Source organism: Salvelinus fontinalis, chromosome 31 (genome assembly GCF_029448725.1).
Source record: "Salvelinus fontinalis isolate EN_2023a chromosome 31, ASM2944872v1, whole genome shotgun sequence".
Taxonomy (NCBI): domain Eukaryota; kingdom Metazoa; phylum Chordata; class Actinopteri; order Salmoniformes; family Salmonidae; genus Salvelinus; species Salvelinus fontinalis.
Window position 1 is genome coordinate 2,452,922 of NC_074695.1, and position 21,883 is coordinate 2,474,804.

General features: G+C 48.2%; 1 protein-coding gene across 2 annotated transcripts in view; it reads left to right on the forward strand.

Annotated features, from left to right (window-relative positions):
- LOC129829415 (constitutive coactivator of PPAR-gamma-like protein 2) overlaps positions 1 to 21,576 on the forward strand; it is an 89,541-nt gene extending 67,965 nt beyond the window's left edge. The window contains exons 9-16 of one of the 2 annotated variants that reach the window (XM_055891097.1): positions 1 to 140; positions 843 to 1,092; positions 2,238 to 2,352; positions 10,955 to 11,164; positions 11,315 to 11,561; positions 12,017 to 12,152; positions 12,254 to 12,320; positions 12,439 to 21,576. The exon at positions 1 to 140 is cut by the window's left edge and continues 32 nt beyond it. In XM_055891097.1, coding sequence (XP_055747072.1) covers positions 1 to 140; positions 843 to 1,092; positions 2,238 to 2,352; positions 10,955 to 11,164; positions 11,315 to 11,561; positions 12,017 to 12,152; positions 12,254 to 12,320; positions 12,439 to 12,669 — 1,396 coding nt within the window. In that variant the 3' untranslated portion in view covers positions 12,670 to 21,576. The remainder of the gene's footprint in view (positions 141 to 842; positions 1,093 to 2,237; positions 2,353 to 10,954; positions 11,165 to 11,314; positions 11,562 to 12,016; positions 12,153 to 12,253; positions 12,321 to 12,438) is intronic. The other variant, XM_055891098.1, reaches the window with a different exon arrangement.
- Positions 21,577 to 21,883: the final 307 nt, after the last annotated feature.

Below are 21,883 nucleotides of genomic sequence, written 5' to 3' on the forward strand. Positions count from 1 at the left end.
TGATTGTAACAGTGACCTGCCTCCAGCCTCCCTGCTGTTCAGAGCAGCCAGACAGTACAGCTATGGGGTCCTCTTCAGCCTAGCCGAAACACACCGACGCCTCGAGAGACTCGCCATGCGCAACAGAGGACCCCTAGACGGTGAGGGAAGGAGGGAGGGAAGTGAACCATTTCGTTTTGCTTGTACAATTGTCTAACTTTTCAACTCTCTTTCTCTCCCTGTCTGTCTGTCTTGTCTCTTTCTCTCCCTGTCTGTCTGTCTTGTCTCTTTCTCTCCCTGTCTGTCTGTCTTGTCTCTTTCTCTCCCTGTCTGTCTGTCTTGTCTCTTTCTCTCCCTGTCTGTCTGTCTTGTCTCTTTCTCTCCCTGTCTGTCTGTCTTGTCTCTTTCTCTCCCTGTCTGTCTGTCTTGTCTCTTTCTCTCCCTGTCTGTCTGTCTGTCTTGTCTCTTTCTCTCCCTGTCTGTCTGTCTGTCTGTCTTGTCTCTTTCTCTCCCTGTCTGTCTTGTCTCTTTCTCTCCCTGTCTGTCTGTCTTGTCTCTTTCTCTCCCTGTCTGTCTGTCTGTCTTGTCTCTTTCTCTCCCTGTCTGTCTGTCTGTCTTGTCTCTTTCTCTCGCTGTCTGTCTTGTCTCTTTCTCTCCCTGTCTGTCTGTCTGTCTTGTCTCTTTCTCTCCCTGTCTGTCTGTCTGTCTTGTCTCTTTCTCTCCCTGTCTGTCTGTCTTGTCTCTTTCTCTCCCTGTCTGTCTGTCTTGTCTCTTTCTCTCCCTGTCTGTCTGTCTTGTCTCTTTCTCTCCCTGTCTGTCTGTCTTGTCTCTTTCTCTCCCTGTCTGTCGGTCTCCTCCTGCAGTTCCTCCAGTGATAGTGAAGGAGTGGTCCAGTGGGAAGTCGAAGTCGGCCCTGACCCCGGAGCTGGTTCCAGCGCTGTGCTTCAGAGAGTGGACCTGTCCTAACCTGCGGAGGCTGTGGCTTGGTAGAGCCAGTGAAGATCGCTCCCGGCGGACCAGAGCTTTCCTAGCCTGTCTCCGCTCTGACTGTCCTGCCCTACTCAACCCTGCTCAGGTCCCACAACACCTTCTGCTCATGTGCTGCGTGCTCAGGTGAGACTGGAAGGGTGTGAGAAGTGTGTGTGTGTGTGTGTTAACAGGTATATGATGCAGTGGCCAGGTGGTAGGATTCCACAGAGATGTGTTAGACGTGTGTGTGATGTAAACAGGTGTGTGTGTGATAATAGGTGTGTGTTAACAGGTGTGTGTGTTAACAGGTATATGATGCAGTGGCCAGGTGGTAGGATTCCACAGAGATGTGTTAGACGTGTGTGTGATGTAAACAGGTGTGTGTGTGTGTGTGTGTGTGATAATAGGTGTGTGTTAACAGGTGTGTGTGTGTGTTAACAGGTATATGATGCAGTGGCCAGGTGGTGGGATTCTACAGAGATGTGTTAGACGTGTGTGTGATGTAAACAGGTGTGTGTGTGTGTGTGTGTGATAATAGGTGTGTGTTAACAGGTGTGTGTGTGTTAACAGGTATATGATGCAGTGGCCAGGTGGTGGGATTCTACAGAGATGTGTTAGACGTGTGTGTGATGTAAACAGGTGTGTGTGTGTGTGTGTGTGATAATAGGTGTGTGTTAACAGGTGTGTGTGTGTTAACAGGTATATGATGCAGTGGCCAGGTGGTGGTATTCTACAGAGATGTGTTAGAGGTGTGTGTGTGTGTGTGTGTGTGTGTGATAATAGGTGTGTGTTAACAGGTGTGTGTGTGTTAACAGGTATATGATGCAGTGGCCAGGTGGTAGGATTCCACAGAGATGTGTTAGACGTGTGTGTGATGTAAACAGGTGTGTGTGTGTGTGTGTGTGATAATAGGTGTGTGTTAACAGGTGTGTGTGTGTGTTAACAGGTATATGATGCAGTGGCCAGGTGGTGGGATTCTACAGAGATGTGTTAGACGTGTGTGTGATGTAAACAGGTGTGTGTGTGTGTGATAATAGGTGTGTGTTAACAGGTGTGTGTGTGTTAACAGGTATATGATGCAGTGGCCAGGTGGTGGGATTCTACAGAGATGTGTTAGACGTGTGTGTGATGTAAACAGGTGTGTGTGTGTGTGTGTGTGATAATAGGTGTGTGTTAACAGGTGTGTGTGTGTTAACAGGTATATGATGCAGTGGCCAGGTGGTGGGATTCTACAGAGATGTGTTAGACGTGTGTGTGATGTAAACAGGTGTGTGTGTGTGTGTTAACAGGTATATGATGCAGTGGCCAGGTGGTGGGATTCTACAGAGACATGAGTTAGATGCCTTCCTGGCCCAGGCCGTCTCTAACCAGCTCTACGAACCAGACCAGCTTCAGGAACTCAAGGTACAGCACACACTAGACACAGCCAACACTGCTGGACAGGTAACAGCCAACACTAGACACAGCCAACACTGCTGGACAGGTAACAGCCAACACTAGACACAGCCAACACTGCTGGACAGGTAACAGCCAACACTAGACACAGACAACACTGCTGGACAGGTAACAGCCAACACTAGACACAGACAACACTAGACACAGACAACACTAGACACAGCCAACACTAGACACAGCCAACACTGCTGGACAGGTAACAGCCAACACTAGACACAGCCAACACTGCTGGACAGGTAACAGCCAACACTAGACACAGACAACACTGCTGGACAGGTAACAGCCAACACTAGACACAGACAACACTAGACACAGCCAACACTAGACACAGCCAACACTAGACACAGACAACACTAGACACAGCCAACACTGCTGGACAGGTAACATCACACACTAGACACAGCCAACACTGCTGGACAGGTAACAGCCAACACTAGACACAGCCAACACTGCTGGACAGGTAACAGCCAACACTAGACACAGCCAACACTGCTGGACAGGTAACAGCCAACACTAGACACAGCCAACACTAGACACAGCCAACACTAGACACAGCCAACACTGCTGGACAGGTAACAGCCAACACTAGACACAGACAACACTAGACACAGCCAACACTAGACACAGACAACACTGCTGGACAGGTAACAGCCAACACTAGACACAGACAACACTGCTGGACAGGTAACAGCCAACACTAGACACAGCCAACACTAGACACAGACAACACTAGACACAGCCAACACTAGACACAGCCAACACTAGACACAGCCAACACTAGACACAGCCAACACTAGACACAGCACACACTAGACACAGCCAACACTGCTGGACAGGTAACAGCCAACACTAGACACAGCCAACACTAGACACAGCCAACACTGCTGGACAGGTAACAGCCAACACTAGACACAGCCAACACTAGACACAGACAACACTAGACACAGCCAACACTAGACACAGCCAACACTAGACACAGCCAACACTGCTGGACAGGTAACATCACACACTAGACACAGCCAACACTGCTGGACAGGTAACAGCCAACACTAGACACAGCCAACACTGCTGGACAGGTAACAGCCAACACTAGACACAGACAACACTAGACACAGACAACACTAGACACAGCCAACACTGCTGGACAGGTAACAGCCAACACTAGACACAGCCAACACTAGACACAGCCAACACTAGACACAGCCAACACTGCTGGACAGGTAACAGCCAACACTAGACACAGACAACACTGCTGGACAGGTAACAGCCAACACTAGACACAGCCAACACTGCTGGACAGGTAACAGCCAACACTAGACACAGCCAACACTAGACACAGCCAACACTAGACACAGCCAACACTGCTGGACAGGTAACAGCCAACACTAGACACAGCCAACACTGCTGGACAGGTAACAGCCAACACTAGACACAGACAACACTAGACACAGACAACACTAGACACAGCCAACACTAGACACAGCCAACACTAGACACAGCCAACACTAGACACAGCCAACACTAGACACAGCCAACAGCACACACTAGACACAGCCAACACTGCTGGACAGGTAACAGCACACACTAGACACAGCCAACACTAGACACAGCCAACACTAGACACAGCCAACACTAGACACAGCCAACACTAGACACAGACAACACTGCTGGACAGGTAACAGCCAACACTAGACACAGCCAACACTAGACACAGCCAACACTAGACACAGCCAACACTAGACACAGCCAACACTAGACACAGCCAACACTAGACACAGCCAACACTAGACACAGCCAACACTAGACACAGCCAACACTAGACACAGCACACACTAGACACAGCCAACACTGCTGGACAGGTAACAGCCAACACTAGACACAGCCAACACTGCTGGACAGGTAACAGCCAACACTAGACACAGCCAACACTAGACACAGCCAACACTAGACACAGCCAACACTAGACACAGCCAACACTAGACACAGACAACACTGCTGGACAGGTAACAGCCAACACTAGACACAGCCAACACTAGACACAGCCAACACTAGACACAGCCAACACTGCTGGACAGGTAACAGCCAACACTAGACACAGCCAACACTGCTGGACAGGTAACAGCCAACACTAGACACAGCCAACACTGCTGGACAGGTAACAGCCAACACTAGACACAGCCAACACTGCTGGACAGGTAACAGCCAACACTAGACACAGACAACACTAGACACAGCCAACACTAGACACAGCCAACACTAGACACAGCCAACACTAGACACAGCCAACACTAGACACAGCCAACACTAGACACAGCCAACACTAGACACAGCCAACACTGCTGGACAGGGTTGGCTCTGCACACAGTCCAGTTCGAAGGTTCCTGAGCTGGGGCACTTCCCGGAGGGCACAATTTCTGGAGACCTGTTGGGGAAAGCTGTGCCAGTATGCGACAGGTTAAGGACAGCCCATCAAATATCTTTGAGCGTCAACTGCGCCTCTGGACCCATTAGTTTGAGTCATGGAGTGAGGAAGAGAGGAACAGTTTCCTTTACATTCTAGAAGAGATGGACCCGATGTTAGTTCTACAGAGGGACAGCAGGCAGGGATGGAGGGATACGGGAGAAGAGATAGACAATGAGTGGGTGGTAGACAGAAACAAGTCCAGTTGATGAAGTGGTACGTAGGGGAGCATATGTGTGGAGACAGTGAAGAGCGGTGCGGCAGGTAGTAAGCAAAAGGTTGCTGGCTCGAATCCCTGAGCCACCTAGGTGAAAAATCTGTCGACGTGCCCTTGAGCATGGCACATAACCCTAGTTGCTCCTGTACGTCGCTTTGTATAAGAGCATCTGCTAAATGACTAAAATGTGAAATGACTAATATAATAACCAAAAAAGTGTTAAACAAATCAAAATATATTTTCTTCAAGGTAGCCACCCTTTGCCTTGATGACAGCTTTGCACATTCTTGGCATTCTCTCATCCAGCTTCACCTGGAATGCTTTTCCAACAGTCTTGAAGGAGTTCCCACATATGCTGAGCACTTGTTGGCTGATTTTCCTTCACTCTGCGGTCCGACTCATCCCAAAACATCTCAATTTGTTTGGAGGCCAGGTCATCTGATGCAGCACTCCGTCACTCTCTTTCTTGGTCAAATAGCCCTTACACAGCCTGGAGGTGTGTTGGGTCATTGTCCTGTTGAAAAACAAATGATAGTCCCACTAAGTGCAAACTAGATGGGATGGTGTATCGCTGCAGAATGCTGTGGTAGTCATGCTGGTTAAGTGTGCCTTGAATTCTAAATAATTCTCAGACAGTGTCACCAGCAAAGCACCATCACAGCACCTCCTCCTCCATGCTTCACGGTGGGAACCACAAATGCGGAGATCATCCGTTCACCCTCACTGCGTTTGTCCTGAGTTGAGGGGTTAGTGCTTTGTCCTGAGTTGAGGGGTTAGTGCCTTGTCCTGAGTTGAGGGGTTAGTAGTGCCTTGTCCTGAGTTGAGGGGTTAGTAGTGCCTTGTCTTGAGTTGAGGGGTTAGTGCGTTGTCCTGAGTTGAGGGGTTAGTGCTTTGTCCTGAGTTGAGGGGTTAGTGCGTTGTCCTGAGTTGAGGGGTTAGTAGTGCGTTGTCCTGAGTTGAGGGGTTAGTGCTTTGTCCTGAGTTGAGGGGTTAGTGCGTTGTCCTGAGTTGAGGGGTTAGTAGTGCGTTGTCCTGAGTTGAGGGGTTAGTGCCTTGTCCTGAGTTGAGGGGTTAGTGCCTTGTCCTGAGTTGAGGGGTTAGTGCCTTGTCCTGAGTTGAGGGGTTAGTGCTTTGTCCTGAGTTGAGGGGTTAGTGCCTTGTCCTGAGTTGAGGGGTTAGTGCCTTGTCCTGAGTTGAGGGGTTAGTGCTTTGTCCTGAGTTGAGGGGTTAGTGCCTTGTCCTGAGTTGAGGGGTTAGTGCCTTGTCCTGAGTTGAGGGGTTAGTGCCTTGTCCTGAGTTGAGGGGTTAGTGCCTTGTCCTGAGTTGAGGGGTTAGTGCCTTGTCCTGAGTTGAGGGGTTAGTGCCTTGTCCTGAGTTGAGGGGTTAGTGCCTTGTCCTGAGTTGAGGGGTTAGTAGTGCCTTGTCCTGAGTTGAGGGGTTAGTAGTGCCTTGTCCTGAGTTGAGGGGTTAGTAGTGCCTTGTCCTGAGTTGAGGGGTTAGTGCCTTGTCCTGAGTTGAGGGGTTAGTGCCTTGTCCTGAGTTGAGGGGTTAGTGCCTTGTCCTGAGTTGAGGGGTTAGTGCCTTGTCCTGAGTTGAGGGGTTAGTGCCTTGTCCTGAGTTGAGGGGTTAGTGCCTTGTCCTGAGTTGAGGGGTTAGTGCCTTGTCTTGAGTTGAGGGGTTAGTGCCTTGTCTTGAGTTGAGGGGTTAGTAGTGCCTTGTCTTGAGTTGAGGGGTTAGTAGTGCCTTGTCCTGAGTTGAGGGGTTAGTAGTGCCTTGTCCTGAGTTGAGGGGTTAGTGCCTTGTCCTGAGTTGAGGGGTTAGTGCCTTGTCTTGAGTTGAGGGGTTAGTGCCTTGTCTTGAGTTGAGGGGTTAGTGCCTTGTCTTGAGTTGAGGGGTTAGTGCCTTGTCTTGAGTTGAGGGGTTAGTGCCTTGTCTTGAGTTGAGGGGTTAGTGCCTTGTCCTGAGTTGAGGGGTTAGTGCCTTGTCTTGAGTTGAGGGGTTAGTGCCTTGTCTTGAGTTGAGGGGTTAGTGCCTTGTCCTGAGTTGAGGGGTTAGTGCCTTGTCCTGAGTTGAGGGGTTAGTAGTGCCTTGTCCTGAGTTGAGGGGTTAGTAGTGCCTTGTCCTGAGTTGAGGGGTTAGTGCCTTGTCCTGAGTTGAGGGGTTAGTGCCTTGTCCTGAGTTGAGGGGTTAGTGCCTTGTCTTGAGTTGAGGGGTTAGTGCGTTGTCCTGAGTTGAGGGGTTAGTGCGTTGCCCTGAGTTGAGGGGTTAGTGCGTTGCCCTGAGTTGAGGGGTTAGTAGTGCCTTGTCCTGAGTTGAGGGGTTAGTGCCTTGTCCTGAGTTGAGGGGTTAGTGCCTTGTCCTGAGTTGAGGGGTTAGTGCCTTGTCCTGAGTTGAGGGGTTAGTGCCTTGTCCTGAGTTGAGGGGTTAGTGCCTTGTCCTGAGTTGAGGGGTTAGTGCCTTGTCCTGAGTTGAGGGGTTAGTGCCTTGTCCTGAGTTGAGGGGTTAGTAGTGCCTTGTCCTGAGTTGAGGGGTTAGTAGTGCCTTGTCCTGAGTTGAGGGGTTAGTAGTGCCTTGTCCTGAGTTGAGGGGTTAGTAGTGCCTTGTCCTGAGTTGAGGGGTTAGTAGTGCCTTGTCCTGAGTTGAGGGGTTAGTAGTGCCTTGTCCTGAGTTGAGGGGTTAGTAGTGCCTTGTCCTGAGTTGAGGGGTTAGTAGTGCCTTGTCCTGAGTTGAGGGGTTAGTAGTGCCTTGTCCTGAGTTGAGGGGTTAGTAGTGCCTTGTCCTGAGTTGAGGGGTTAGTAGTGCCTTGTCCTGAGTTGAGGGGTTAGTAGTGCCTTGTCCTGAGTTGAGGGGTTAGTAGTGCCTTGTCCTGAGTTGAGGGGTTAGTAGTGCCTTGTCCTGAGTTGAGGGGTTAGTAGTGCCTTGTCCTGAGTTGAGGGGTTAGTAGTGCCTTGTCCTGAGTTGAGGGGTTAGTAGTGCCTTGTCCTGAGTTGAGGGGTTAGTAGTGCCTTGTCCTGAGTTGAGGGGTTAGTAGTGCCTTGTCCTGAGTTGAGGGGTTAGTAGTGCCTTGTGGGCTGATCCTTTAGTGTGTGTCCCTGGTTACGCTGTCTGTTGGGTGTGTCCCTGGTTATGCTGTATGTTGGGTGTGTCCTTGGTTACACTGTCTGATGGCTGATCCTTTATTGTGTGTCCCTGGTTACGCTGTCTGATGGCTGATCCTTTATTGTGTGTCCCCGGTTACGCTGTCTGTTGGGTGTCCCCCTGGTTACGCTGTCTGTTGGGTGTGTCCCTGGTTATGCTGTATGTTGGGTGTGTCCCTGGTTACTCTGTATGTTGGCTGATCCTTTATTGTGTGTCCCCGGTTACGCTGTCTGTTGGGTGTGTCCCTGGTTACGCTGTCTGTTGGGTGCTTCCCTGGTTACGCTGTCTGTTGGGTGTGTCCCTGGTTACGCTGTCTGTTGGGTGTGTCCCTGGTTACGCTGTCTGTTGGGTGTGTCCCTGGTTACGCTGTCTGTTGGGTGTGTCCCTGGTTACGCTGTCTGGTGGGTGTGTCCCTGGTTACGCTGTCTGTTGGGTGTGTCCCTGGTTACGCTGTCTGTTGGGTGTGTCCCTGGTTACGCTGTCTGTTGGGTGTGTCCCTGGTTACACTGTCTGTTAGGTGTGTCCCTGGTTACGCTGTCTGTTGGGTGTGTCCCTGGTTACGCTGTCTGTTGGGTGTGTCCCTGGTTACGCTGTCTGTTGGGTGTGTCCCTGGTTACGCTGTATGTTGGGTGTGTCCCTGGTTACGCTTGAGGGGTCAGTGCCTTGTCCTGATGGCAGCGTCCCTGGTTACGCTGCCATCAGACAGATTATGTCCGATTACTCTTTCGGTGAGTTGCAGAGCCTGTGCTCTAAATTGTCTTCTCCTTGAAGGTCACAGGGGATCCCTCTCAGAAAGAAAACCCCTTCAGCTCTTTGAAGTCTTATGTCCTCTGAGACTGTCTCCTTGTGCTTAGTGCAGGGGCTCCTCTGAGACTGTCTCCTTGTGCTTAGTGCAGGGGCTCCTCTGAGACTGTCTCCTTGTGCTTAGTGCAGGGGCTCCTCTGAGACTGTCTCCTTGTGCTTAGTGCAGGGGCTCCTCTGAGACTGTCTCCTTGTGCTTAGTGCAGGGGCTCCTCTGAGACTGTCTCCTTGTGCTTAGTGCAGGGGCTCCTCTGAGACTGTCTCCTTGTGCTTAGTGCAGGGGCTCTTCTGTCCCAGTTTCTGTATTGGATTACAGGTACTGTTCCCTAAAAGGTACTTTGCCTAACTTATCAGTTCACCAGTTCTTGCCAATTTAGGCGAAGGTCCAGGCCTTGTGGTCGACCTGCTGAAGACGGCTCTTCTCCCTCAAGAGGTCCAGCAGGCCCTGTGAGGTCACATGATATTTCACCTAGGTGTGAAGGGTCTTAGACTGAGAGAAACCCAGTAGTCCATAACAGTTCAGCATTATCCATCAACAGGAAGAGGATGTTCAACTTATGACATCATATCCATATGGATGTTTTTATGAGAAATCTTCTAAAAAGAACAGGGACTTTGCATTGATATGAAAAGCTTATAGTAAATATGATGATACTACATGTCTCAGAATCATTATCCATCTGACCTCTATTGGTTTATGTTCTGTGGACTCCACTTCGTTGGGTTAGGGGTTAGGGGGTTAGGGGGTTGGGGGTTAGGGGGTTAGGGTTAGGGGTTAGGGTTAGGGGTTAGGGTTGGGGTTAGGGTTAGGGGGTTAGGGTTAGGGGTTAGGGTTAGGGTTATAGTCTTAACTCATCACAGCATCCAGCCTAGCTGACGTCATGGGTTAGGGTTAGGGTTGGGGGGTTAGGGGTTAGGGTTAGGGTTAGGGTTAGGGGTTAAGGGTTAGGGTTAGGGTTATAGTCTTAACTCTTCACAGCACCCAGCCTAGCTGACGTCATGGGTTAGGGTTAGGGTTGGGGGGTTAGGGGTTAGGGTTAGGGGTTAGGGTTAGGGGTTAGGGTTATAGTCTTAACTCTTCACAGCACCCAGCCTAGCTGACGTCATGGGTTAGGGTTAGGGTTGGGGGGTTAGGGTTAGGGGTTAGGGTTATAGTCTTAACTCTTCACAGCATCCAGCCTAGCTGACGTCATGGGTTAGGGGTTAGGGTTAGGGGGTTAGGGTTAGGGGGTTAGGGGTTAGGGTTATAGTCTTAACTCTTCACAGCATCCAGCCTAGCTGACGTCATGGGTTAGGGGTTAGGGTTAGGGTTAGAGGTTAGGGGTTAGGGGGTTAGGGTTAGGGTTTAGGGTTATAGTCTTAACTCTTCACAGCATCCAGCCTAGCTGACGTCATGGGTTAGGGTTAGGGGGTTAGGGGTTAGGGTTGGAGGGTTAGGGGTTAGGGTTAGGGGGTTAGGGTTATAGTCTTAACTCTTCACAGCATCCAGCCTAGCTGACGTCATGGGTTGGGGTTAGGGGTTAAGGGTTAGAGGTTAGGGGTTAGGGTTAGAGGTTAGGGGGTTAGAGGTTAGGGGGTTAGGGTTGGGGGGTTAGGGGTTAGGGTTAGGGGTTAGGGGGTTAGGGGGTTAGTTGTTAGGGTTATAGTCTTAACTCTTCACAGCATCCAGCCTAGCTGACGTCATGGGTTAGGGGTTAGGGTTAGGGGGTTAGGGTTAGGGTTAGGGGGTTAGGGTTAGGGTTATAGTCTTAACTCTTCACAGCATCCAGCCTAGCTGACGTCATGCATTTTTCTGGATGAGGTTTTATTTCTATAGTCCTGAGGTTTGGAACATTGGTTTTGTTAGAGGAGTATCTACACAGTAAACATTATTTTACCCATTGGTCAAAAATATGTGTTTTTGATTGGACACATTATATAATGTGTGTCTACAGGTGGAGAAGGTAGATGGTCGGGGAGTGCAGCTGGCGTCACTCTTCATGGCGGGCGTGGACACGGCTCTGTTGGTCAACGACGTGTGTGGTCAGCCGTTACCATGGGAACACTGCTGCCCCTGGGGCTTCTTCGATGGGAAGCTCTTCCAGACCAAACTGGCCCGTGCCGCCCGAGACCGCCAGGCCCTGCTCGACATGTGTGAAGGACAGGTCTGTCGGGGGGGGGGGGGGGGGGGGTTCAATCCCCGGGCAGCTGGAAGGACGTTGTCCCCCATGAGCTAATTGCTTTCTGTGACCCATGTAAAAGGCTTACTCGACTTCCGGGATTTATATGTATATATAATATTCTCTGTCCAACAGGAGGAGCTGGTGTCTCGTGTGGAGAAGATGCGTCAGGCCATCCTAGATGGTATCAACTTCTCTCGTCCTCCTCCCCCTCCTCCTCCTCTCCCCCCTCCTTCCTTCCTGCCCCCTCCCCCCTTCTACCCTCTGCCTCCCCTCTACCCCCCCCGGCCCATGGGCAACATGCCACACCACCACCACCCTCAACATCCTCATCCTCATCACCACTCACACCCAGCCCAGCACAGACCCAGAGCCTTCCCAGGTGAGCATCTCACACACACACGTTCACAAGTGCACACACACACACACGTTCACAAGTGCACACACACACACACGTTCACAAGTGCACACACACACACACGTTCACAAGTGCACACACACACACACGTTCACAAGTGCACACACACACACACGTTCACAAGTGCACACACACACACACGTTCACAAGTGCACACACACACACACATATCCAATAGATCCAGGCACAGATCCAGACACAGAGGCGTGGATCCGAGACGCCGAGACGTTGGATCCGAGACGCCGAGACGTTGGATCCGAGACGCCGAGACGTTGGATCCGAGACGCCGAGACGTTGGATCCGAGACGCCGAGACGTTGGATCCGAGACGCTGTTCGTGCACCAGGAAGATTGATGATGTTCTATCTGCACTTTTCTAACAGATAACAAACACACTTTAATCTGTCTTTTGATGAGCAGGTCTGCAGTCGATCCCCCCCCAGGGAGGGAAGTTGGAGATAGCCGGAATGGTGGTGGGGCAGTGGGCCGGGAACAAACCACTGCGTGGTAGAGGGGGATTCAACATGCAGGTGGTGTCAGTCGGGGCAGGGAGAGGGTAAGACACTGCTGCTGCTCTCTAAATTAAACTGTCTCTGTACTTACTTGAGTCTAATATGACTTTTTACTAACCTCTCCCTCTCTCCCCCGTCTCTCCAGAAGGGGTAAGGACATCCCAGTGAAAGGAGGGCGAGGAGGTAAAAAGGTGACTGCCAACAGAATAAAGGTTTGACATCAGAATAAGGTCAAGCCATAGAATAAGCGGTGTGTCGTCACACTAAATGTAAAGAGACCGTTAGATGTAGTTTTAAATAAGCATTAACTCTTTCTCTCCTTCCCTCCAGACCTCACCCCCTCCACCCTCCACCAGCCCCCCCAAGTCCTCTGAGGGTGAGGGTCTTAACTCTGGGGGTGTGGCCCAGAAGCTGAACGGCAGCCCTGCAGCCTCCGCTATTGGCCAGCCTTTGGATCTTCCTCCACTGGCCCAGCCAAACCCGTGTGCCTTAGCCAGCAAAGACAACCAATCAGAGGAGGCCCCTTGTTGCCTTGACAGCTGTCCTTCAGACGGAATGTAACGAAGGAGGATTGACTAGGCTTTCCCAGAATGCACCAGGGTGTTCTGAAAGTGCCGTCTGTGTTCCACTGCCTTCCCCTGTCTGTTAGCCTCGCCCACCAACACACCAACCAGGAAGTCAGAGAGGGGGAGGTGCTCTGCTCAATCAGTCGATTTGATTGAGGTGTTCCGCTAGCCTTTCCCCCCCCCCTCTCTCTCTGCTTCTCCGTGTGATTGGTTTGGCAGAGCAGTAAGCCCAACCCCTTGATTTTGTCATGTTTTATTTTAACGATGAGAGGTTCTTCTCCATGAGTCCATTTTGTCTCCTCCGCCCCATAAAGCCCCGCCCCCATGGCTGTTGTAGCTCCAGCACACTGTCTCATGTCGTAATGATCCCTCCCTGGTGTTAAAATCGATTGTGAATTGAAATGGGAGGATGTGATCTACACTCCCCTACCGAGATCCGTAAAGTTAGACTTGAACTACGGCGTTTAGTAATAGCGGGTTTACACACACAGTCACATTGACACCAAACACACACTGTTGGCTAGTCTGTTAGTTCCTCGGTTTGGTAGCCATTAGAAGTGTGTAAAAGTTTAGTTGCCCAGCCGTGTTGAGAGGACCCCCTGACCACAGATTGTTGCCATAGGGACCTCATGGCAAGCGGTGTTCCATGTGAGGTCAGAGAGGAATAGAGAACGAGGAGGATGACATGGCGTTTGTTAAATCCCCCAATACACCGCCGATAATGATCTATTAGAGACGCGTCTCTAACCTCCCCCGCCAGACCCATCTGTATTAGCAACGCCACGTTGTGTTGCTGATCACAACACTACCTGGGGCGGCAAGTAGCCTTGTGGTTAAAGTGTTGGTTTCGGTTACTGGATCGAATCCCAGAGCTGACCAGGTAAAAATCTGTCGTTCTGCCCCTGAACAAGGCAGATCACCCACCGTTCCCCGGTAGGCCGTCATTGTAAATAAGAATTTGTTCTTAATTGACTTGCCTCGTTAAATAAAGGTTACATTTAAATATAAAATATCACCCTGAGCGTCGGTGTGTTAGCATAGCTTAGCCCCTTCAGTAGCATTTGCACCGCTAATGCGTTAGCATGCTAACGTAGGCCAGATCCTTGAATAACATTAGCACTTACGTTAATATGCTAGCATGCTAATTTAGCCTAGCCCTGCCGCGTTGAGACCCCCTGACCACAGATGTATGTACGCACCTTAACCTGACGCTCCAACGTATGGATGCTCTTACCCCTGTATTATATTACTGCTTTATCCCCTATGCTCTTAGTGTACATCTCAATGGGGAGCACTTACTAATGTTGCATTCATTGTGATTATTAATGACTTGACAGTCTGTCTGAGAGGGTTCCCCTGTGACCTAGGACATTTCTTTGACCTCTAGAGATCACCTTTAACATTAGACACCTTTAGAGACTCCCTTTTGTGCGTTAATATGCCCCTGTTAACAATAGCTGTTTAAATGTGAGCAGGTCTTCAGACGAGCCTCACTGGATCCCCTTACAGGTTAACACCCAGTCAGGACAAACGTGGTGCCACGTCAGGGGTTAAAGGTCAGAGTACTGCCCCTCTGACCGGCACCACGTCTAAACGAACCCTATTTCCTACACGGTGCACTGCGACTCCTGTTCATCAGAAGCAGTGCATTATGGGGGGTAGGTTGCCGTTATAGACAAGACCTGATGAAGTCCCAAAGCATAGACCCACACCAGCCCTGTCAGCTGGCTGGCCAATCAGGACAGGCCTGGTAGCACCACCCCCCCCCCAACCCCGCCTGGTGATTTGATTAGCAGTCGCCACGGCGATAGCACAGCGTTCTAAGCTCTTTAACCAACAAGAAGCACTTCCCCCAAACTACCTAGCCAATCAGCAGGGGTTTGGGGTGGGAACACTTGAATGTTCTGCCCACAATCTAAAGATCCTAAAATAGTTTTATAATTATGATAGAGGACAAAATAAGTATTCCCTTAATAGGTGTGCTCTGAGAGGAATCAGAGTATTGTCTTGTGTTAATGGCAGAGCAGTAGGATTGATCTGTCTGTCTCCTGGACATCTGTAGAAATAACATGGACTGAATCAAGTCATGTTGCCCAAAGGACTCCTAGTCCTTCTACTGCACTACTTCTGTTTATGGCCCATAGGGCTTTGGTCAAAGTAGTGCACTATATAGGGAATGAACCCCTGGCAAGGCAACAGAAGGAGACCATGTCAATGACTTGATGCTCTATCTGATGGTAGGCCTAAGACAATGTTTCCCAAACTCGGACCTGGGGACGCCAAGGGTTTTTTCCCCCAGCACGACACAGCTGATTCAAATAATCAAAGCTTGATGCGGAGTTGGTTATTGCCTCAGCTGTGTAGTGCTGGGGGCAGAACCAAAAGGTGCATCCGGGGGGGGGGGACGGGGGGGGGACTGAGTTGGGTCTAAAATCTGTACTGTTTAACTGAAGGAAACCCTGACCAGATGAATTGGCACCCTATTCCTTACATTCTGACTGATCCTCTTCGTTCCTGTGAAGGATTCCACAAGACTTCCTCTGTTCCTGATCTTCAGCCTTATACTCATAGGGTACACAGTCAGTGTTGATATTTAAATCACTGAGCCCCCCCCCCCCCCCCCCGTTAACATCCGTTACACTGAGACGCAACAAACGGCCCGGTAACTTGTCAACAAACAACTACCAAATGAAAGCCAGGGTTTTATTGATGGCTGGTTATTGATATGACTAGCTGAAGCATATTGATGGCTGGTTATTGATATGACTAGCTGAAGCATATTGATGGCTGGTTATTGATATGACTAGCTGAAGCATATTGATGGCTGGTTATTGATATGACTAGCTGAAGCATATTGATGGCTGGTTATTGATATGACTAGCTGAAGCATATTGATGGCTGGTTATTGATATGACTAGCTGAAGCATATTGATGGCTGGTTATTGATATGACTAGCTGAAGCATATTGATGGCTGGTTATTGATATGACTAGCTGAAGCATATTGATGGCTGGTTATTGATATGACTAGCTGAAGCATTTTGATGGCTGGTTATTGATATGACTAGCTGAAGCATATTGATGGCTGGTTATTGATATGACTAGCTGAAGCATTTTGATGGCTGGTTATTGATATGACTAGCTGAAGCATTTTGATGGCTGGTTATTGATGTGACTAGCTGAAGCATACAGGACATTGTTAGGAGTGTTGCTACTGGCGTTGGACAGTAGTAACAGTATTGGACTGAGCTCTACAGGACTGTAGTTAACACACAAACAGAACGGGTGACATTCTGTCTGCTACATAGCCCCACAAAGCACCAAAGTTGCAAAAGCAAAAATAACATCTAAATACACTTTGACCAAAATGATTTTGTAAAGCTACGGCTCGAGACTCCATGGCGTGCAAGGGGTTGTGGGAACTGCTTACAAGCAAATCATCTCTGCCTTCTGATGGTGGTTGTAAAACGAGACTTTGGAGATTGAATCCCACATGAAGTATTGGGAACAACAGTCTTTTAGTCCAGTCGTCTCAGGGCGATCTAGCAGACAGATTTGAATCCCTAGACTGGCTAGAGCCCCACTGGTCATATAATACCCGGCATGACTAGACGACTACAACTCATACATATATATATATACAGTACGTATTCATAGGTTGCACCTCTGTCACTCGGTCGCATCATGCCATTGTTGTGAACGTTCTCAAGCAGGCCTCTATCGGCGGAGCCCTAAAGTTGCGATTTGAAAAAAGTAATTCTGGAAATACAATGACATTGCTGAAGTAGTCAAGTATTTAGTAGGAAACAATTTGGCCAGCGTCAAATTTTACTTTGATTGCAATGTTGTCATTGGCTAGCAAAGTTTGTCAAAAACCTTATTAAAAAAAATGGCTTTACCTCAATCTTAGCTAGCTTTCTAGCTAGCATTACACCGCATCTAAAGTCAATCTGGTGGTCTCCCCTCAATCTTGGCTAGCTAGTTTCTTATGGCTGCGAACCCGTTAACGGGATCGATATGACAACAGCCAGTGAAAGTGCAGGGCGCCAAATTCAAACAACAGAAATCTCATAACTAAAATTCCTAAAACATACAAGTATCTTATACCATTGTAAAGGTAATCTTGTTGTTAATCCCACAACAGTGTCCGATTTCAAAAAGGCTTTACAGCGAAAGCACCACAAACGATTGTGTTAGGTCACCGCCAAGTCACAGAAAAAAACAGCCATTTTTCCAGCCAAAGATAGGAGTCACAAAAATCAGAAATAGAGATAAAAATGAATCACTAACCTTTGATGATCTTCATCAGATGACACTCATAGGACTTCATGTTACACAATACATGTATGTTTTGTTCGGTAAAGTTCATATTTATAAATAAAAAAATCTCAGTATACATTGGCGCGTTACGTTCAGGAGTTCCCAAAACATCCGGTGATTTTGCAGCCACATCAATGTACAGAAATACTCATAATAAACAGTGATCAAAGATACAAGTGTTATACATGGAATTTTAGATCCACTTCTTAATGCAACCGCTGTGTCCGTTTTTTAAAGTTTTTTTTTAAAGCTTTACGGAAAAAGCAAACCATGCAATAATCTGAGGTCGGCGCTCAGAGCCCAATCAAGACAAAAAGATATCCGCCATGTTGTACAGTCAACAGAAGTCAGAAATAACATTATAAATATTCACTTACCTTTGATCTTCATCAGAATGCCCTCCCAGCAATCACAGTTCCACAATAAATGTTTGTTTTGTTCGATAATGTCCATCATTTGTCCAAATAGCTACTTTTGTTAGCGCGTTTTGTAAACAAATCCAAAGTCACGAAGCGCGTTCACTAGGAGCAGACGAAATGTCAAAAAGTTCCGTTACAGTCCGTAGAAACATGTCAAACGATGTATAGAATTCATCTTTATCATGTTTTTAACATAAATCTTCAATAATGTTCCAACCGGAGAATTCCGTTGTCTGTAGAAATGCAAATGGACAGAGCTCGCTCTCACGTGAACGAGCGTCACGAGCTCAAAGCATTCTGCCAGACCTCTGACTCATTCGGCCCTACTTCACAGTAGAAGCCTCAAACAAGTTTCTGAAGACGGTTGACATCTAGTGGAAGCCTGAGGAAGTGCAACAAGAGCAATATCCCACTATCTTCAATAGGGGCTAAGTTGAAAATCAACCAACCTCAGATTTCCCACTTCCTGGTTGGATTTTTTCTCAGGTTTTTGCCTGCCATATGAGTTCTGTTATACTCACAGACATCATTCAAACAGTTTTAGAAACTTCAGAGTGTTTTCTATCCAAATCTACTAATAATATGCATATATTAGCAACTGGGACTGAGGAGCAGGCAGTTTACTCTGGCCACATTATTCATCCAAGCTACTCAATACTGCCCCCAGCCATTAGAAGCTAGCTAATGTTACACTGCATTTAAAGTCAATCTGATGGCCTCACCTCATTCTTAGATAGCTAGCTAACGTTACACTGTATCTAAAGTCAATCTGGCGACATCAAAAGGTTTTCCTACTAATTATTTGCCTCCTTTTGAGTGTCATTGTATTTCCAAGCCACTGTAATGCACTTTTGATGAAATCTTCACCAGCGCTCATTGACGATGCATTGAGTAGAATGCTCAGTCGTGCATCAGTTCAAAATGAACGTTCTGAACAATATTGTGAGGAAACTTGCAACCCATGAATAATGCTTTAACCTTTCACGTGACATTACTGTAGCACAATAAGATGATGGGACACTGCAGGTCATGACTATTTCTGTTCAGCCAGGAGGAGGAGTGGGCCTACTTAAGTCACTCCCCTAGCTGGCAAGATTACGCACATCCCTGGCGACTCACACACACAGTAGTTCTTACCAGCCCTCTGTGTTTGTGCTGAAGTGATGTAATGTTGCTGTTCCCCGTCAGTTACTGTCTGTGGGTAAAGCAGAGAGACTTGGTAACTCGTCAGTTACTGTCTGTGGGTAAAGCAGAGAGACTTGGTAACTCTCGTCAGTTACTGTCTGTGGTTAAAGCAGAGAGACTTGGTAACTCGTCAGTTACTGTCTGTGGGTAAAGCAGAGAGACTTGGTAACTCTCGTCAGTTACTGTCTGTGGTTAAAGCAGAGAGACTTGGTAACTCTCGTCAGTTACTGTCTGTGGTTAAAGCAGAGAGACTTGGTAACTCTCGTCAGTTACTGTCTGTGGTTAAAGCAGAGAGACTTGGTAACTCGTCAGTTACTGTCTGTGGGTAAAGCAGAGAGACTTGGTAACTCTCGTCAGTTACTGTCTGTGGTTAAAGCAGAGAGACTTGGTAACTCTCGTCAGTTACTGTCTGTGGGTGAAGCAGAGAGACTTTACTGTTGTACCGAGCTGCAGTCTGACACACACAGCCCTCTTGACTCACTCGTAAGAATACCCGCGGGCACACACACACACACACACACACACACACACACATCGATGTCACACCCTGAGTTAGACACTAGCTAGTATGGATAAAGTCAACAACATAATTACTCTCCCATTGTTATCCGTGTCTGATTTAGTTGTATTAGATTTTATTGATCAGTGATTTTATTGCTTATTTTAATATTCCTCTATATACCAACATCCCCTCTCTTCTTCACCCCCCCCCCTCGCTCTTCAACCCCACCTCTCTCTTCTTCACCCCCCCTCGCTCTTCAACCCCACCTCTCTCTTCTTCACCCCCCCTCGCTCTTCAACCCCACCTCTCTCTTCTTCACCCCCCCCCTCGCTCTTCAACCCCACCTCTCTCTTCTTCACCCCCCCCTCGCTCTTCAACCCCACCTCTCTCTTCTTCACCCCCCCTCGCTCTTCAACCCCACCTCTCTCTTCTTCACCCCCCCCCTCGCTCTTCAACCCCACCTCTCTCTTCTTCACCCCCCCCCTCGCTCTTCAACCCCACCTCTCTCTTCTTCACCCCCCCTCGCTCTTCAACCCCACCTCTCTCTTCACCCCCCCGTCTTCACTGTTCTCGCTCTCTTCCTCCCTCTGTCCCCCTCATTAGGTAGTTCCGCTTAAAGCAGCCCATAGAGTAGTCTTTTACACCCTTTCACACACAGTGACTGATACACCATCACACAGTCTGTCTGATACACCATCACACAGTGACTGATACACCAACACACAGTCTGACTGATACACCAACACACAGTCTGACTGATACACCATCACACAGTCTGACTGATACACCATCACACAGTCTGACTGATACACCATCACACAGTCTGACTGATACACCAACACACAGTCTGACTGATACACCATCACACAGTCTGATACACCAACACACAGTCTGATACACCATCACACAGTCTGATACACCATCACACAGTGACTGATACACCAACACACAGTGACTGATACACCAACACACAGTCTGACTGATACACCAACACACAGTCTGACTGATACACCATCACACAGTCTGACTGATACACCATCACACAGTCTGACGGATACACCATCACACAGTCTGACGGATACACCATCACACAGTCTGTCTGAAACACCATCACACAGCGACTGATACACCATCACACAGTCTGACTGATACACCATCACACAGTCTGATACACCATCACACAGTGACTGATACACCAACACACAGTGACTGATACACCAACACACAGTCTGACTGATACACCATCACACAGTCTGACTGATACACCATCACACAGTCTGACTGATACACCATCACACAGTCTGTCTGATACACCATCACACAGTCTGACTGATACACCATCACACAGTCTGACTGATACACCATCACACAGTCTGTCTGATACACCATCACACAGTGACTGATACACCATCACACAGTGACTGATACACCATCACACAGTCTGACTGATACACCATCACACAGTCTGATACACCATCACACAGTGACTGATACACCAACACACAGTGACTGATACACCAACACACAGTCTGACTGATACACCATCACACAGTCTGACTGATACACCATCACACAGTCTGTCTGATACACCATCACACAGTCTGACTGATACACCATCACACAGTCTGTCTGATACACCATCACACAGTCTGACTGATACACCATCACACAGTCTGACTGATGGAATGGGGGTATCACTGTATCAGTCCTTATATTTCTCGATCAGACCTTATCTGTTTCCTCTAGGACCATTTCTATTGGCTGTTTTCTGACCCCGCCCCTAACCACCCACACTAACAGTAGAGGCTATATTATTATTGATTATCAGTTTCTCTTTGTAAACTATGTTATTATTGATTATCAGTTTCTCTTTGTAAACTAGCCAGAGTGTGCAACAAAAAAAGTCGACAACAAAAAAAATCTGTTTTATTCAATTGTGCTTAAATTTGTTTCTTACTCTTTTTAATGTCTTCTAACCTTCTATCTATCAAAGCAACCATTAGTTCTGAGAGGCTTTAGCCAGACATAGAGATTTATATTGGAACCATTTACCATGATCCTTCTTGGTATTTGATATGCCATAAATCATTTTAAAGATCACCTTATCGTTGTTACTATGTCAGTTAAATATCGCCCTAAAGCTTTTTAAATGATCGTCGTTTCTGCACTACGTCCGTATATTCTCGTATTATTAACGTCCCTTATAAAGATTTCATGGTCGACTCAAGTGAAGCTGAACTTTGCACCGAGTTGGAAGTCCCCCAGAAATAACAATGGCCTATCATGAGAGAGATTCTACGATGACATCACGGCACGTGCGATTGGTTTGCCCCTATAGAGTGGAGTTTTGTGATGAGTAGAACAGAGCTGTATTGGTTACTGTAGGACTGTGTTATAAGGTTTCAGTACATGTATGGCTACACTGCCTGAGTGGTCCAGACTAGAGAGGCTTACAGGTAATAAAGACAGCTGATTGCATTCCAAATTTCACTCGATTCCTTATAATAGTGCACTACTTTTGACCTTGTGGTGCAGGGAGGTTTCTGTTATGTTTAATTTCTGAGACCCTGTGGTCCTGGTCACGAGTAGTGTACTAGAAAGGGAATAGGATGCAGATAGGGAGGAGATGGAGTGAGTGGTCAGTTCAGGTCACATGATGATGATATGACGTCATACAGGTGTCAGTCTGTGAGTATCTGTACCAACGCCTTCTGAAGCAACGGTAACACATGTAATAGATGAACTGTAAACCAGCAGTAATGTGTACTATATCATGTACTGTAAG